This window comes from Glandiceps talaboti, chromosome 17, assembly GCF_964340395.1.
Source record: "Glandiceps talaboti chromosome 17, keGlaTala1.1, whole genome shotgun sequence".
Classification (NCBI taxonomy): Eukaryota; Metazoa; Hemichordata; class Enteropneusta; family Spengelidae; genus Glandiceps; species Glandiceps talaboti.
The window spans coordinates 327397-346337 of NC_135565.1; the positions used below are offsets into that span (position 1 = coordinate 327397).

General features: G+C 39.2%; 1 protein-coding gene across 2 annotated transcripts in view; it reads right to left on the reverse strand.

Annotated features, from left to right (window-relative positions):
* LOC144447950 (acyl-CoA synthetase short-chain family member 3, mitochondrial-like) overlaps window positions 1-18941 on the reverse strand; it is a 207921-nt gene that overhangs the window by 159637 nt on the left and 29343 nt on the right. For both annotated transcript variants that reach the window (XM_078138072.1, XM_078138073.1), the window contains exon 3: window positions 163-351. In XM_078138072.1, coding sequence (XP_077994198.1) covers window positions 163-351 — 189 coding nt within the window. The remainder of the gene's footprint in view (window positions 1-162; window positions 352-18941) is intronic.

Below are 18941 nucleotides of genomic sequence, written 5' to 3' on the forward strand. Positions count from 1 at the left end.
CCTTATCAGTTCAGTTATGCTAAAAATAAAATTCAGTCAATACCTTACCTGACCATGACATGACCCTGACCTGACCAGCCAGGCCTGCTCCAGGCCCATACCTGCATTTTCTACCCACCGTAAATGACAAACATAAGATAAATTCTGTAGATGCACACATACCTTAGCATGATTAATTCTAACACTGAGCTCTTTAGAAGCAAATCCACCAAACACCAGAGAATGAATGGCACCAATCCTAGCACACGCTAACATAGTAATAACAGCCTCTGGTATCATAGGCATGTAGATCAATACACGGTCTCCAACACCTACTCCATATTTACTTAGTACACCAGCGAAATGTTTTACCTAGTATAAAAAAGGCAGAAAAGGTTGATAATCATTAACATTCATATACTGTACATACTGTAGTATTGTGGTTACTTCAGACTAGTGCAAACACCCCATCACTATCTACTGTAGTATTGTGGTTACTTGTGACTGGTACAAAAACCCCATCACTATGTACTGTAGTATTGGGGTTACTTGAGACTGGTACAAACACCCCATCACTATCTACTGTAGTATTGTGGTTACTTGTGACTGGTACAAAAACCCCATCACTATGTACTGTAGTATTGGGGTTACTTGAGACTGGTACAAACACCCCATCACTATATACTGTAGTATTGTGGTTACTTGAGACTGGTACAAAAACCCCATCACTATATACTGTAGTATTGTGGTTACTTGTGACTGGTACAAACACCCCATCACTATATACTGTAGTATTGTGGTTACTTGAGACTGGTACAAACACCCCATCACTATATACTGTAGTATTGGGGTTACTTGTGACTGGTACAAACACCCCATCACTATATACTGTAGTATTGTGGTTACTTTAGACTGGTACAAACACCCCATCACTATCTACTGTAGTATTGTGGTTACTTGTGACTGGTACAAACACCCCATCACTATATACATTTGTACTGTAGTATTGTGGTTACTTGTGACTGGTACAAACACCCCATCACTATGTACTGTAATATCGGGGTTACTTTAGACTGGTACAAACACCCCATCACTATATACTGTAGTATTGTGGTTACTTGTGACTGGTACAAACACCCCATCACTATGTACTGTAGTATTGTGGTTATTTGAGACTGGTACAAACACCCCATCACTATGTACTGTAGTATTGGGGTTACTTCAGACTAGTGCAAACACCCCATCACTATCTACTGTAGTATTGTGGTTACTTGAGACTGGTACAAACACCCCATCACTATATACTGTAGTATTGTGGTTACTTGAGACTGGTACAAACACCCCATCACTATCTACTGTAGTATTGGGGTTACTTGAGACTGGTACAAACACCCCATCACTATCTACTGTAGTATTGGGGTTACTTGTGACTGGTACAAACACCCCATCACTATATACTGTAGTATTGTGGTTACTTGAGACTGGTACAAACACCCCATCACCCCATCACTATCTACTGTAGTATTGTGGTTACTTGAGACTGGTACAAACACCCCATCACTATGTACTGTAGTATTGGGGTTACTTCTGACTGGTACAAACACCCCATCACTATGTACTATAGTATTGGGGATACTTGAGACTGGTACAAACACCCCATCACTATCTACTGTAGTATTGGGGTTACTTGTGACTGGTACAAACACCCCATCACTATCTAGAAGAACCTTAAACTCAATTCTTTGGACGACAGAGAGCCAGTGTAAATCTCAAAGGACAGGTGTTATGTATTCGTATTTCCTAGCGCGAGTGACCAAATGGGTGGCAGAGTTCTGTATGCGTTGTAAGCGGTTAATAAAATAGTCAGGAAGATGGATATACACAGGCTATAGTCAATAGTCAATAGTCAAGACGTGATGTTAAGAAAGCATGAATCAGTCTTTCAGTAGTTGTGCGATCTAAAACATTACGGATGCGACCAATGCGACTTAAAACAAACAAAGCTGACTTGCAGACTTGTGAAACTTGACTATGTGATAAAACAACACTGTCAAAATAAAACCCAAGATTCCTCACAACAGCAGATGGTACAATTTGATCCAACCCAACGCGGAGTTCCAATAAAGGTTTGTGAGGTCTGAAATTTGAATGCAAATGAATCAGTTCTGTTTTACTGTCAATCAGGACTAGTTTATTCGAGACCATCCATTCACGAATCTCATCTACACAGGCCTCGATCTGTAATTTAGAGTATTCGGCTCTTTTACAGGTTAGATATACTTCCGTGTCGTCAGCGTACATCATGAAACTGAGCGAGTGTTTTTCCATGATGTCCTCAAGGGGAGCGCAATACAATGTGAACAGTATTGGGCCCAAAACTCTGCCTTGTGGAACTCCATATAAAAGTTCACGTGGTTCTGATGAAACGCCATCTATCATAACACTCTTGAGTCCTTCCTTTCAAGTACGACGCAAACCATTTCAGCGCTAGTCCTTTGATGCCAAAACGAGTCTCCAGCCTTTCCAATAGAATGGTATGATCAATGGTATCAAAACGAGTCTCCAACCTTTCCAATAGAATGATATGATCAATGGTATCAAAACGAGACTCCAGCCTTTCCAATAGAATAGTATGATCAATGGTATCAAAACGAGTCTCCAGCCTTTCCAATAGAATGGTGTGATCAATGGTATCAAAACGAGTCTCCAGCCTTTCCAATAGAATGGTGTGATCAATGGTATCAAAACGAGACTCCAGCCTTTCCAATAGAATGGTATGATCAATGGTATCAAAACGAGTCTCCAGCCTTTCCAATAGAATGGTGTGATCAATGGTATCAAAACGAGACTCCAGCCTTTCCAATAGAATGGTGTGATCAATGGTATCAAAACGAGTCTCCAGCCTTTCCAATAGAATGGTGTGATCAATGGTATCAAAACGAGTCTCCAGCCTTTCCAATAGAATGGTATGATCAATGGTATCAAAACGAGACTCCAGCCTTTCCAATAGAATGGTGTGATCAATGGTATCAAAACGAGTCTCCAGCCTTTCCAATAGAATGGTATGATCAATGGTATCAAACGCAACACTCAAATCCAAAAGAGCGAAAATTACTTCTGAATATTGATCTATCGAAAGCATGACGTCATTCTGCACTTTTAACAAAGCTGTTTCTGTGCTATGGAATTTTCGATAGGCTGATTGAAATTTGCAATACAACTGAGAGCTCGATAAATGGTTATCCAATTGTTGAACCACAATCTCCTCAATGACTTTACTGATGAATGACAGATTTGATACCGGGCGGTAGTTTTTCAATGGATCTGGATCTAATCCAGTCTTTTTCAGCAAAGGTTTAACTATTGCATGTTTGAGACACTGTGGAAAAATACCAGATCTGAAAGACTCATTGACTATGTCAGTAATACGAGATGATGTATATGGAAGACACATTTTCAATAGTGAAGTTGGAAGTGGATCAAGGTTGCAGGATTTTGAATTCATCGATAAAATCAACTTAGAAACGTGGGATTCTGAAACGCTAATAAAATCTGTAAAAGAAAGTGCACAATCAATAAATGATGGTACCCTAGACACAGAATCAGGGCTCGAAATTCGCGGTAGTCCCGCGTCCACAGACTACCAATGTTTGTCTCTGGGCTACCAAATTATGTGAGTGGTAGCCCAATTGGGCTACTAAGTTTTGAATGAAACTGTGACACCCTGACTCCGACACCTTCCCGGGCCGGGGGCCTCCGAGGTCGCAGTACTATGGGACGCGTTCTCGCCAAAATTAGCATCAAAATCTGTGCGTCTTTTCCAAATTTGCATCCACACAACATGGTATATCAAATGTACACGAAATACATGTACACTGTACACGTCATTCTTCCGTTCATCGTATACACAGCTTGTACTTCCAAAATGTCACAACAAAACATTTATATGCAACAATATTCTGTATAGCGATTTAATGTTATCTTTCTGTACTTTCAATTTCCCATGGTAATCACTCTCTGGAAATCTGCTCTCCGGCCCGGGCCCTTTCGGTTCTTCTCGGAGTCGGAGTACAGTACACTCACTCTCGGTACAGCACTGCTGCAGTAACTAAATTTCATAACATGAATGACAGCTTTAACTTTCAACTTGACAGAGACACAGTTGTAATGGTGTTTGATAAAATTTTATGCTGATGAGAACTGTTAACTTGGTATACACCTAGAGATTCGTTTATTCTTGAACGATGCCTAAAACATTCCGTGTGTAAACCACGCTCACGCAACCCCTGAGAACATGCAGCTGGTGAATGGTAAATTCACGTAATGCATTCGATCTAGTAGTAGTAGCAAAGCTCAAAAGAAAGTTGAAGTTTTAGTGAGAATGAAATGGTGACATGATGATTTGAATTTATCTGAGTGAAGTTTTCAGCAAGGGCCGTCTACTGATGTGGTCTTAGACTCTGTTTGATTATCTCTTCGCCCATGAATGGAAGGGGCTTTGCCGTAATGGCCGTCATGTATTAATACAAATCCTGTCTAACCCGTCTGTTAATAAGTAACCAATCACGTGGATAGATAATGATAACAGCACATAGTTTCTAAACTACCCAAGACGTAGTCTCCAAATCAGGAAATGGCCATGGGGCTTATGAAACTGTTTATACGTTTTCCATACGTTGAATCATATTCAGGTCTCACTGCACCAAGAGATTTAGATAATAGTTACAAGTACGAACTGCGACTACATATTTTTTCTTCATTGCAATGATAACCGTACGTTGTAACAGTAAGCCTCATACGGTCCCTCTTTATGACACGTCCCCAGAGACACATACATGCAAAAAATTGCATTCCCAATGTCAATTATGGCATGAAATACACACAAATAACGAGTTAACGTGACTCTTAAGTTATTCATTTCAATCAATCATCGAATTCAATACATCATATAGTTACATATATACACAGACACCATTAATTTAGGAATGCATGCATATGGGCTACCAGTCATTGCTCTTGGGCTACCAAATTTTAAAGATGGTAGCCCACCTGGGCTACCAAGAAAAAAACCGAATTTCGAGCCCTGAGAATCTAAATACTTCAGACTGGTACAAACACCCCATCACTATCTACTATAGTATTGTGGTTACTTGAGACTGGTACAAACACCCCAGGGCCATCACTATCTACTGTAGTATTGTGGTTACTTGAGACTGGTACAAAAACCCCATCACTATATACTGTAGTATTGTGGTTACTTGAGACTGGTACAAACACCCCATCACTATGTACTGTAGTATTGTGGTTACTTGAGACTGTTACAAAAACCCCATCACTATATACTGTAGTATTGTGGTTACTTGAGACTGGTACAAACACCCCATCACTATCTACTGTAGTATTGTGCTTACTTGAGACTGTTACAAAAACCCCATCACTATCTACTGTAGTATTGTGGTTACTTGAGACTGGTACAAACACCCCATCACTATCTACTGTAGTATTGTGGTTACTTGAGACTGTTACAAAAACCCCATCACTATATACTGTAGTATTGTGGTTACTTGAGACTGGTACAAACACCCCATCACTATCTACTGTAGTATTGTGGTTACTTGAGACTGTTACAAAAACCCCATCACTATCTACTGTAGTATTGTGGTTACTTGAGACTGGAACAAACACCCCATCACTATCTACTGTAGTATTGTGGTTACTTGAGAATGTTACAAAAACCCCATCACTATATACTGTAGTATTGTGGTTACTTGAGACTGGTACAAACACCCCATCACTATCTACTGTAGTATTGTGGTTACTTGAGACTGTTACAAAATCCCATCACTATCTACTGTAGTATTGTGGTTACTTGAGACTGTTACAAAAAACCCATCACTATCTACTGTAGTATTGTGGTTACTTGAGACTGGTACAAACACCCCATCACTATGTACTGTAGGATTGTGGTTACTTAAGACTGGTACAAACACCCAATCACTATGTACTATAGTATTGGGGTTACTTGAGACTGGTACAAACACCCCATCACTATCTACTGCAGTATTGTGGTTACTTGAGACTAGTACAAACACCCATCACTATCTACTGTAGTATTGGGGTTACTTGTGACTGGTACAAACACCCCATCACTATGTACATGTAGTATTGGGGTCACTTGAGACTGGTACAAACACCCCGTCACTATGTACTGTTAGTAGTATTGTGGTTACTTGAGACTGGTACAAACACCCCATCACTATCTACTGTAGTATTGGGGTTACTTGAGACTGGTACAAACACCCCGTCACTATGTACTGTTAGTAGTATTGTGGTTACTTGAGACTGGTACAAACACCCCATCACTATATACTGTAGTATTGTGGTTACTTGAGACTGGTACAAACACCCCATCACTATATACTGTAGTATTGTGGTTACTTAAGACTGGTACAAACACCCCATCACTATATACTGTAGTATTGGGGTTACTTGAGACTGGTACAAACACCCCATCACTATATACTGTAGTATTGGGGTTACTTGAGACTGGTACAAACACCCCATCACTATCTACTGTTGTATTGTGGTTACTTGAGACTGGTACAAACACCCCATCACTATGTATTAACTGGAAAGTTTTAATAGCTTTATCTGTCTACATGTACATGTTAATTATATAATTTAGCTAAATCTAAATCAGTAGTATCTAATTTAAAATATCAGTGTACAGTTGTAATTTAAACAGATTCATCTTAATAATTCATTGTAGTTGTGATTTTTTATGCCATCATGAGGTAAATTAACAGCTGATCCATATAAACTCTATGACTGGAATATCATTTAATCTTTACAGCCTGGAAATGGGTTTTGCAGGCTGATGTCATTTGGCGGAAGGGCCTTTAATACTTTAGGAGGGCCTGTAAGACAAACTATCAAGGTCTGCAAAACCCATATAATATTCAGGTCGTAAAGGTTTCATCATATACCTCTTGAAGTGCTAAAATACAAATTTTGCAATAAAATATTTGGCCATTTTAAGATTATTATACAGAAAATAAATTGCCATACACTGTAAATTTCAACGTATGCCAAGGCCTCATCACATTTATGGCCAGGCGGATTAATTTTAGTATATTCATATATACATGTATCTCAAGCCCCTTGTACCATGTACATGTATCTCAAGCCCCTTGTACCATATACATGTATTCAAGCCCCTTGTACCATGTACATGTATCTCAAGCCCCTTGCACCACGTACATGTATCTCAAGCCCCTTGTACCATGTACATGTATTCAAGCCCCTTGCACCATATACATGTATCTCAAGCCCCTTGTACCATATACATGTATCTCAAGCCCCTTGCACCATATACATGTATCTCAAGCCCCTTGCACCATATACATGTATCTCAAGCCCCTTGCACCATATACATGTATCTCAAGCCCCTTGCACCATATACATGTATCTCAAGCCCCTTGCACCATATACATGTATCTCAAGCCCCTTGTACCATGTACATGTATCCCAAGCCCCTTGTACCATGTACATGTATGTCAAGCCCCTTGCACCATATACATGTATCCCAAGCCCCTTGCACCATATACATGTATCTCAAGCCCCTTGCACCATGTACATGTATCTCAAGCCCCTTGCACCATATACATGTATCTCAAGCCCCTTGTACCATGTACATGTATCCCAAGCCCCTTGCACCATGTACATGTATGTCAAGCCCCTTGCACCATATACATGTATCCCAAGCCCCTTGCACCATATACATGTATCTCAAGCCCCTTGCACCATGTACATGTATCTCAAGCCCCTTGCACCACGTACATGTATCTCAAGCCCCTTGCACCATGTACATGTATCTCAAGCCCCTTGCACCATATACATGTATCTCAAGCCCCTTGCACCATATACATGTATCTCAAGCCCCTTGCACCATGTACATGTATCTCAAGCCCCTTGCACCACGTACATGTATCTCAAGCCCCTTGCACCATATACATGTATCTCAAGCCCCTTGCACCATGTACATGTATCTCAAGCCCCTTGCACCATGTACATGTATCTCAAGCCCCTTGCACCATGTACATGTATCTCAAGCCCCTTGCACCATATACATGTATCTCAAGCCTCTTGCACCATATACATGTATTCAAGCCCCTTGCACCATATACATGTATCTCAAGCCCCTTGCACCACGTACATGTATCTCAAGCCCCTTGCACCATATACATGTATTCAAGCCCCTTGCACCATATACATGTATCTCAAGCCCCTTGTACCATGTACATGTATGTCAAGCCCCTTGTACCATGTACATGTATCTCAAGCCCCTTGCACCATGTACATGTATCTCAAGCCCCTTGCACCACGTACATGTATCTCAAGCCCCTTGCACCATATACATGTATCTCAAGCCCCTTGTACCATGTACATGTATTCAAGCCCCTTGCACCATATACATGTATCTCAAGCCCCTTGCACCATGTACATGTATTCAAGCCCCTTGCACCATATACATGTATCTCAAGCCCCTTGCACCATGTACATGTATCTCAAGCCCCTTGCACCACGTACATGTATGTCAAGCCCCTTGCACCATATACATGTATCTCAAGCCCCTTGTACCATGTACATGTATTCAAGCCCCTTGCACCATATACATGTATCTCAAGCCCCTTGCACCATATACATGTATCTCAAGCCCCTTGCACCACGTACATGTATGTCAAGCCCCTTGCACCATATACATGTATCTCAAGCCCCTTGCACCATGTACATGTACGTATCTCAAGCCCCTTGCACCATATACATGTATCTCAAGCCCCTTGCACCATGTACATGTACATGTACGTATCTCAAGCCCCTTGCACCACGTAACATGTATCTCAAGCCCCTTGTACCATATACATGTATCTCAAGCCCCTTGCACCATGTACATGTATCTCAAGCCCCTTGCACCATGTACATGTATCTCAAGCCCCTTGCACCATATACATGTATCTCAAGCCCCTTGCACCATATACATGTATCTCAAGCCCCTTGCACCATATACATGTATCTCAAGCCCCTTGCACCATGTACATGTACGTATCTCAAGCCCCTTGCACCACGTACATGTATCTCAAGCCCCTTGCACCATGTACATGTACATGTACGTATCTCAAGCCCCTTGCACCACGTAACATGTATCTCAAGCCCCTTGCACCATGTACATGTATCTCAAGCCCCTTGCACCATATACATGTATCTCAAGCCCCTTGCACCACGTAACATGTATCTCAAGCCCCTTGCACCATGTACATGTATCTCAAGCCCCTTGCACCATATACATGTATGTCAAGCCCCTTGCACCATGTACATGTATCTCAAGCTCCTTGTACCATATACATGTATCTCAAGCCCCTTGCACCATATACATGTATGTCAAGCCCCTTGCACCATATACATGTATGTCAAGCCCCTTGTACCATATACATGTATCTCAAGCCCCTTGCACCACGTACATGTATCTCAAGCCCCTTGCACCATATACATGTATCTCAAGCCCCTTGCACCATATACATGTATCTCAAGCCCCTTGCACCATATACATGTATCTCAAGCCCCTTGTACCATATACATGTATCTCAAGCCCCTTGCACCATATACATGTATGTCAAGCCCCTTGTACCATGTACATGTATCTCAAGCCCCTTGCACCATGTACATGTATGTCAAGCCCCTTGTACCATGTACATGTATCTCAAGCCCCTTGTACCATGTACATGTATGTCAAGCCCCTTGCACCATATACATGTATCTCAAGCCCCTTGCACCATGTACATGTATGTCAAGCCCCTTGCACCATGTACATGTATGTCAAGCCCCTTGTACCATGTACATGTATTCAAGCCCCTTGCACCATATACATGTATCTCAAGCCCCTTGCACCATATACATGTATCTCAAGCCCCTTGTACCATGTACATGTATCTCAAGCCCCTTGCACCACGTACATGTATCTCAAGCCCCTTGCACCACGTACATGTATCTCAAGCCCCTTGCACCATATACATGTATCTCAAGCCCCTTGCACCATATACATGTATCTCAAGCCCCTTGTACCATGTACATGTATTCAAGCCCCTTGCACCATATACATGTATCTCAAGCCCCTTGTACCATGTACATGTATCTCAAGCCCCTTGCACCATATACCATGGGCATCATGGCACAATAAAGCTAAGATTGTAAATATATAAAATAACAAAATGAAAATAGAACTTAAAAACGAAACAAAAAAACCCAGTCTTTTCCTATTGTAGAGTTAGATTTCTAATGTGATGTGTGTGAGTTCGAGAAATATATCGTGTCAAAATGAACGTTGGTGGCTCACTTCTGTAGCGAGTGTCGGATGATACATTGTTGCAATTGGTTGCTGAGGGCGAGGACGCGCTCGCTCATGTCACCCTTCTCCACACACTATAACATAGACAGGGTATGCAATACAAATTTACACATTTTAACGTTTACACATTCACGACCAAACATGACCTACAAAAATTTCATAATTCATCGACACTGTCTTACAAGTAAATATTCTATAACCAGAATGTCCATATTTTAACGATAACCCATGAAAATATAAAGGAAAAACTATGTCGATTTTCTGGATACGTGCGTTACCGATTAACGTAACATGGTACTTGCAGAGAGCCCCGCGTGTTGCTGTTTCGTCGCAAAGCAGGCATTGCCGTAATGTACGATAGCTGTGTTCACATGTGTGTTTCGATCAATCTCGCCTCGATGGTGGTACGTCCTTGACCTTGTTGCGATCGGCTTTGTTTATCTTCAAGTTGTGGGTAAGGCCATGGAAGTATAACCCACGATAACACCTATGTTTTTGTTTTGACATGCCTTCATTGCTTCATCATTGGCAATATATTACAATGGTCACCATGCGTGATTACATATGAGCAGTTTACTTACAAGGTAATGTTTACAGTGATTTTTTTTACCTGTCTTGTTTCCAGAGTTTGATTACGTCTTGCTGACGCCTAACATGCTGTTGTAGTTGCAGTAAATTAGTTTTGAAAATGTTGCTTTCAGTCTCGTCATTGCTTAGTTATTTTGTAATCCAGCATATTTGTTTATGGTCAAGTTTTCCCGAATAATAGTTGTAACAATCTAACATTTCTTTATGAAAAACCGGCGGATTGTAGTGCCGGAACAGTGACTTTATTATATGCAAGTAAAAGTTCGTCGTGAATTTATTACAGGTTCCGGGGCCGTGCGTGAAGCAAGTAACTTTGCACTCTAGACTAGAGCCTGTTCAGAAAATGTATCGGCTGATATAAATTTACCGGTTTAACTTCACACAGACACTTAGGCCATTCTCATTTTCGCGCCTTTTGCAAGTTTCCAGTCACGTAAAACACTTTGTAAATACTTGTTAGTATGTGTCAAAAGTATTAATTGTTGCAATTTTGGTGTGCAACAGTACATTCCATTCATGAGGTTTATTTTCAGTGCTTCTTTTCTTTGTCATACAATAAACAGCTATAGACTAGTTAGTACTGTTTATTTATTTATTTATTTTTTTATAAAATGCTATTTTCAGTCAATCTTGAAGTGTTAATTTTACACAAATGTTTATGAACCCCCCCCCCCCCCCCAAAAAAAATAAAAAAATAAAAATAATAATAATAATAATAATAAAAATAATAAATAAAAACAAATCACATTTGGTGTAAAAATATCTAAGACTAAATCTAGGTTTTCTTGCACCTAGAAAGTCTGAAGTACTAGTGTGTGTCAATTAAGCAACATAATCCTAATTTAATCATAAATTGACAGTTTGATTTGCTGTATTTTATTTCATCGAAATAGATTGCTCCAAAATAACCAACTTCTGAGACAGTGCCTTGCTGCATCATCCATTAAATCCCCATTTCAGCATTCTTGAGGAAACTAAATTTGTCCTGTACTCTTCTAATGGAAAGTGTGTTTGCTAAGGGTTTGGAACCCTGGTAACAACAATTCAAGAAGTAGTAAATCTGGTAAAACTGGCAGTTTCCCCATATACTATTTACAAGGATTGTGGTGGGATGGGAATCCTGGTAAAATGAAAGGGGAACTCAGGTAGATTTTGCCTACTTACCGCCCTTAACAAAAAACACTGAAACAACACTCCCACAGCTCTGTCTCCTTCCTTTTACCTGTGCCAGAGCCTCTACATGTAGGTTATGAAGTATGTAAATGTTACCATTTTTCTCACACATTTACCATATATCTTGCTAAAATACAAGGGCAAGGTTCAATTGGTAAATCATAAATGACTGAGCATGTACAATTGCAGGTCATTCATTGAAATAAATTGACATTTGAAAAAGATTAATATTTTTGTTCTGTGCCTGAAAAAAAGGGGTGGGTGCTATTTCAATGTGTCCAAGGTCTGTCTGTGTAAAGCCATATATCAAACATGCAATGGCCAATTTTATTCAAAACCTTGATGATTTCACACCCAACATTTGAGACTTTTTATTTACATACCAAAACCAGTCAAATGTCTCTCGTTGAGAAAAATGTGTTGATCACTTTTGCCATTATTTGTAATTTGTGATGTAATTTTATTTGAATTGTTGATATTCTTCAGTGGTAAAAATATCTAATTTAGTGTCATCACTCGCTGCATCAGAACACTACATTGTGAAATCTTTGTAAATTAACAGCTCTAGCAAAAAAAAGGTTATGTCAGTATTGATTGTGTGTGTTGATTGTATTTTTTCACTTTATTTAATCATAGCATTTTGAGTAGTGCCTGCCCATTTCTTGTTTATTGTCAATTATGTTTTTTTGTTTCTCTTGCAGCCTGCATGTAGCAGATCCATGGAGTATTGCACGCTTGTTTTTTTTAGAACCTACATGTGTTTCTCTATTCATTTCCTATACCAAGCTGAACATTAGTAGGACAGGTTGAAGGGGTGAAAAAAAGAATTGAAGATTATGAAAACTTATCACTTGTCTAGTGAGTCCACATAGTTGATAATTTTTGTGGTCTAAATATGCACCTTTGCAATCGATTTATATTTTCATTTGCTTATTGCCATTGTCAACAAATATTACTCAGCAAGTTTCTGCAGGTACAAAACAGTTCTGTACATAATATACTGGACAATATTAATTGTCATGGCCTAATTAAAATTAAAATTATTATATTCATATATAAAAATAATATAGCATAACATGATTTTTTTTGGCTCATGATCAGTTATTATAAGTAGAATCACATTATATTGTGACATGTCAATATGAAGAATTTTTGTTCTAACCTTTATATAAATATCAATATTAATTTTTTTTATTTCAACATTTATATAAAATCTTGCTAAATATTTCCTCTTGTGCATGTCCCATGTCAATATATTTCTTTTACTTCCACTTGCACATCTACTATATTTCCTCCAGTAGCACTAGTGTTTGTTTTGTTTTTTTCACAGAACTATTTTAAAATAAAATCATGGAAAAATTTGCAGTTGATTCGATGACCTAACCTAAAAAATCATGCAATTTATTATTGACCAGTGATGAATGATGTATGTTTTCTTGATAGACTAAAGCAAGATGTATCAAGGACAGCTGGTCTAGTCTAGTCTCGCTTCACTTCTCGGGTCATTTTTGCCTTTTTTCAATATTTTGATTCATATGAAGGTTTGAATACTCCCAATACGAAATATAATGAAAAATAATAATTTAGGTTACCCTGTGAATTCTTTGTGATGCTGGGTAAAAAGTGTCCCCCCTTGTCCCCCCCTTTTGGTAACGCACGTCCCCAGACTTTTTGAGAGCGATTTCATACCCTGTCTTCATATGAATATATGAGAGCGCTTCCTCGTCCTTCCCAGCAACGCAACAAAATATCGATCGTCTGCTCGCGCTCGCGCTTCGTTTTGAAAGTGCGCCACCAACGTCGATGTAAGGTAAACCAGGAAGCTACCGTGTAACGGCGGTGGTACGGGGACAAGGTGTTGTTCTACAGTGAGACAGACTAGATTTTCTGGGGTTTCAAGTGTTTGTATTGATATTCTCGTTGAATCTGAACATTATTACATCAAAGGAAGGAGGTGAACACTGAAAATACACATTAGTAAGCTTTTGTTGCAAAAATACAGTCACAATCGCCCGCTCACTTCATACCTGTCAGTTTCACGCACATACGTTGTTTACGCGTATTTGTATTACATACTATTGATATTAGATTATAAATATCCATAATCTTAGCTTTATTGTTCCATGATGCCCATGCATATACATGTATCTCAAGCCCCTTGCACCATATACATGTATCTCAAGCCCCTTGCACCATATACATGTATCTCAAGCCCCTTGCACCATATACATGTATCTCAAGCCCCTTGTACCATATACATGTATCTCAAGCCCCTTGCACCATATACATGTATCTCAAGCCCCTTGCACCATATACATGTATCTCAAGCCCCTTGTACCATATACATGTATCTCAAGCCCCTTGCACCATGTACATGTATCTCAAGCCCCTTGCACCATATACATGTATCTCAAGCCCCTTGCACCATGTACATGTATGTCAAGCCCCTTGTACCATATACATGTATCTCAAGCCCCTTGCACCATGTACATGTATCTCAAGCCCCTTGTACCATATACATGTATCTCAAGCCCCTTGCACCATGTACATGTATGTCAAGCCCCTTGCACCATGTACATGTATCTCAAGCCCCTTGCACCACGTACATGTATCTCAAGCCCCTTGTACCATATACATGTATCTCAAGCCCCTTGTACCATGTACATGTATGTCAAGCCCCTTGCACCATGTACATGTATCTCAAGCCCCTTGCACCACGTACATGTATCTCAAGCCCCTTGTACCATATACATGTATCTCAAGCCCCTTGCACCATGTACATGTATCTCAAGCCCCTTGCACCACGTACATGTATCTCAAGCCCCTTGCACCATATACATGTATCTCAAGCCCCTTGCACCATATACATGTATCTCAAGCCCCTTGCACCACGTACATGTATCTCAAGCCCCTTGCACCATATACATGTATCTCAAGCCCCTTGTACCATATACATGTATGTCAAGCCCCTTGCACCATATACATGTATCTCAAGCCCCTTGCACCGTGTACATGTATGTCAAGCCCCTTGCACCATGTACATGTATGTCAAGCCCCTTGCACCATGTACATGTACGTATCTCAAGCCCCTTGCACCATATACATGTATCTCAAGCCCCTTGCACCATGTACATGTATCTCAAGCCCCTTGCACCATGTACATGTATGTCAAGCCCCTTGCACCGTGTACATGTATCTCAAGCCCCTTGCACCATATACATGTATCCCAAGCCCCTTGCACCATATACATGTATCTCAAGCCCCTTGCACCATATATATGTATCTCAAGCCCCTTGCATCATATACATGTATCTCAAGCCCCTTGCACCATGTACATGTATCTCAAGCCCCTTGCACCATATACATGTATCTCAAGCCCCTTGCACCATATACATGTATCTCAAGCCCCTTGTACCATGTACATGTATGTCAAGCCCCTTGCACCATGTACATGTATCTCAAGCCCCTTGCACCATATACATGTATCTCAAGCGCCTTGCACCATATACATGTATCTCAAGCCCCTTGCACCACGTACATGTATCTCAAGCCCCTTGCACCATGTACATGTATCTCAAGCCCCTTGCACCATATACATGTATCTCAAGCCCCTTGCACCATATACATGTATCTCAAGCCCCTTGCACCATATACATGTATCTCAAGCCCCTTGCATCATATACATGTATCTCAAGCCCCTTGTACCATGTACATGTATGTCAAGCCCCTTGCACCATATACATGTATCTCAAGCCCCTTGCACCATATACATGTATCTCAAGCCCCTTGCACCATGTACATGTATCTCAAGCCCCTTGCACCATATACATGTATCTCAAGCCCCTTGTACCATATACATGTATCTCAAGCCTCTTGCACCATATACATGTGCATGTATTCAAGCCCCTTGCACCACGTACATGTATCTCAAGCCCCTTGCACCATATACATGTTTCTCAAGCCCCTTGCACCATGTACATGTGCATGTACATGCATTGTGCATTGTTCGAGTCACACCAAATACACGAACGCACAAAAAAGGAAAAAATGCAACACAAAATTACTTTAAACAAGTTTTGGCATTTAATAAAATGTATGATTGACAATTTGACTACGCAACAGATGTTTTAGAAAAATAGTCCCAATGGCGTTGTAATACAACTGTAAAGTTTATTAATAATGTTTATCCACATTCGGGTCCATGCTAGGTATAGGTGTTCATTTGCTGAATGATTATCCAGTTGCCTGTATAGCCCTGTTGTTATCTTTGCAATGTATACGATCATTTAGCTGTTGATATGGGCGAGGTCTTGTTGCTAGACACATTTGGATACATTTTTTTAATGTTTATTCATTTGTCTGTTAATCCCTGTTGTTATATTTGCAATATATATGACCGTTTGACTGTTACTATGGTCTTGTTGCTAGGAACATTTGCATACATTTTTTGAATGTTTATTCATTTGTCTGTTAATCCCTGTTATCTTCGCAATATACATGATTGTTTGAGTGTTGCTATGTGTGTGGTCATGGTTGCTAGGGATATTTGCATACATTCTTTGAATGGTTACTCACTTGCCTACCAGATGATGTTATTTGACCAAAATATACTGCCATTTGGTTGTTGCTAAGTGCATGGTCATGGTTGCTAGGGCCAATTGTGTCAAATTATTTTTGAAGAAAGTCTGCAGAATAACACTTCCAGAAACATATCACCAAGTTTCAGTCTTATTGACCACGTACTTTTTGAGATATAAATTTTTTGACCAAAATCCACACTTTTATCCCTAATTTGCATATCACGAACTGTAATTTGTACCAGTATGAATTTCTGTACAAGACTAATACCCACCTTTTAGCTTACTTTTGGGTGTCCCTCTGCTTCCCCTTGTGTAATGCCAAGTAGATAAATTTGTGCTCATTGCCATCCCCTAGTGGTCACATGACCCTGACTAGAAATGGCTGAACGGTTATACCATGATGGACTGAACAGCTAACTTCTGTACGCCAACAAGCTCAAACAAGGAGGTAGTAACCTGTTGAACAGAGCCTCAGAGTGGATCAATCGATCATTGAAAGAGAACCTGGTCCACTTTTTTCCTTTAGCCTAGGTGGTAAGGGTATTCACTCACTGGGGTCTTGCAATGACCGTGGCAGCTTTGCGAGATAAAGTCCTTCACAATGAGAGATCGTTTGACAATCTGAATGCATGTAGATGGAACGTCTCTGGTTGTAGAAGTAGGATGTTAGTAGTATAGAAAATGACAGTTTAGGACCACTTAACGACATACCCCATATTTCGCCTTTTTTACGTAAAATAAATGGCTTAATCTATATAAAATTTGTGTTAACACAAAAATAACCATGTCGTTTCACCGTGGAAGGCTTTTTGAACCATGTTACCAACACCAGTGCAGTCGACGTATGGTTAAAATAGGTAATGATACATATCAAACTCTTATTAACAGAGGTTATCGGCATGTAGGTGGCATTATGATGTTACCCAGATATCATGAACTTGAGAGAGCTTTTAAAGGATATGTGAAGTCATATGAAATTGATATTATCGAGAACGAGCCACATACGCAATTAATTGAAAATAAATTGTTAATAAAACAAATCTTAGAACAAAATTTACAAGATACAGGTAGAATAAAAGCTATATTAACCTTAAAGATAAAATTTGTTAAATATGATAAAAGTGATGGTTATTTTAATAGTAGTCCATTACAAATTATAAATTCTGACCAAATAGATGAACAAATGAGTGCAGGTTTCAAAAGAATTATTGAACACATTGCTAAATGGTTACGTGAAGGATCGGGTTGGCAAATAAAAACACTTCTGAATTTTTATGTAAATATTGTAAAATATGAACCTCTACAAGGTAGCTCATATATTAAATTACCCAAAGAACTACAACATCACATGAAAGGTCTCATTAACATACAAAATAATGATACTCAATGTTTTAGATGGTGTCATTTAGCATATAAGTTTCCAGTTGAAATTCATAAAAATAGACCATCTAGATACAGTGAACACATCGTTGATCTAGATTATAAAGGAATAACATTCCCGGTTACTACAAAACAAATATCAAAAATTGAAAACCAAAATAATATATCTATTTCTGTATTTGGTTATAGTCAAAATAAAAAAGCATATCCAATTTATGTTAGTAAACAAACTTGTAAAGATCACCTTGATTTACTATTAATAACTCGTGGTGATAAAAATCATTATGTTTGGATCAAAGATTTTAATCGATTCATGTATGGTATAACAAATCATGATGGAAGAAAGCATTTCTGTAAATACTGTTTACAGCACTTTACAACTGCAGAGATTTTAAATCAGCACATTCCTATTTGTTTTGAAATAAATGGTACACAAGCTATACGAATGCCAACTGAGAAAAACAAATGGTTATCATTTAAAAATTATTCAAAACAATTAAATACTCCTTTTGTTATTTATGCTGATTTTGAATCGATAACTGAAAAAGTGAATACCTGCCATCCTAATAATAATACGGTATTCACGCAACATTATCAAAAACATGAAGTATGTAGTTTCGGATATAAACTTGTTATGATGACACATTCAGTAAAGAAAGTGTCATTTATAGAGGACCAGGTGCATCCAAGAAATTTATGGAAATGATGTTATCGGAAGTTGACTATTTTAATAATATTAAACAGCAACATTTTAATAAACCTTTGTGTATGAGTAAAAACGATGAATCAGTTGAAACATGTTTCAAAAACGCGACACAATGTCATATTTGTGAAACATT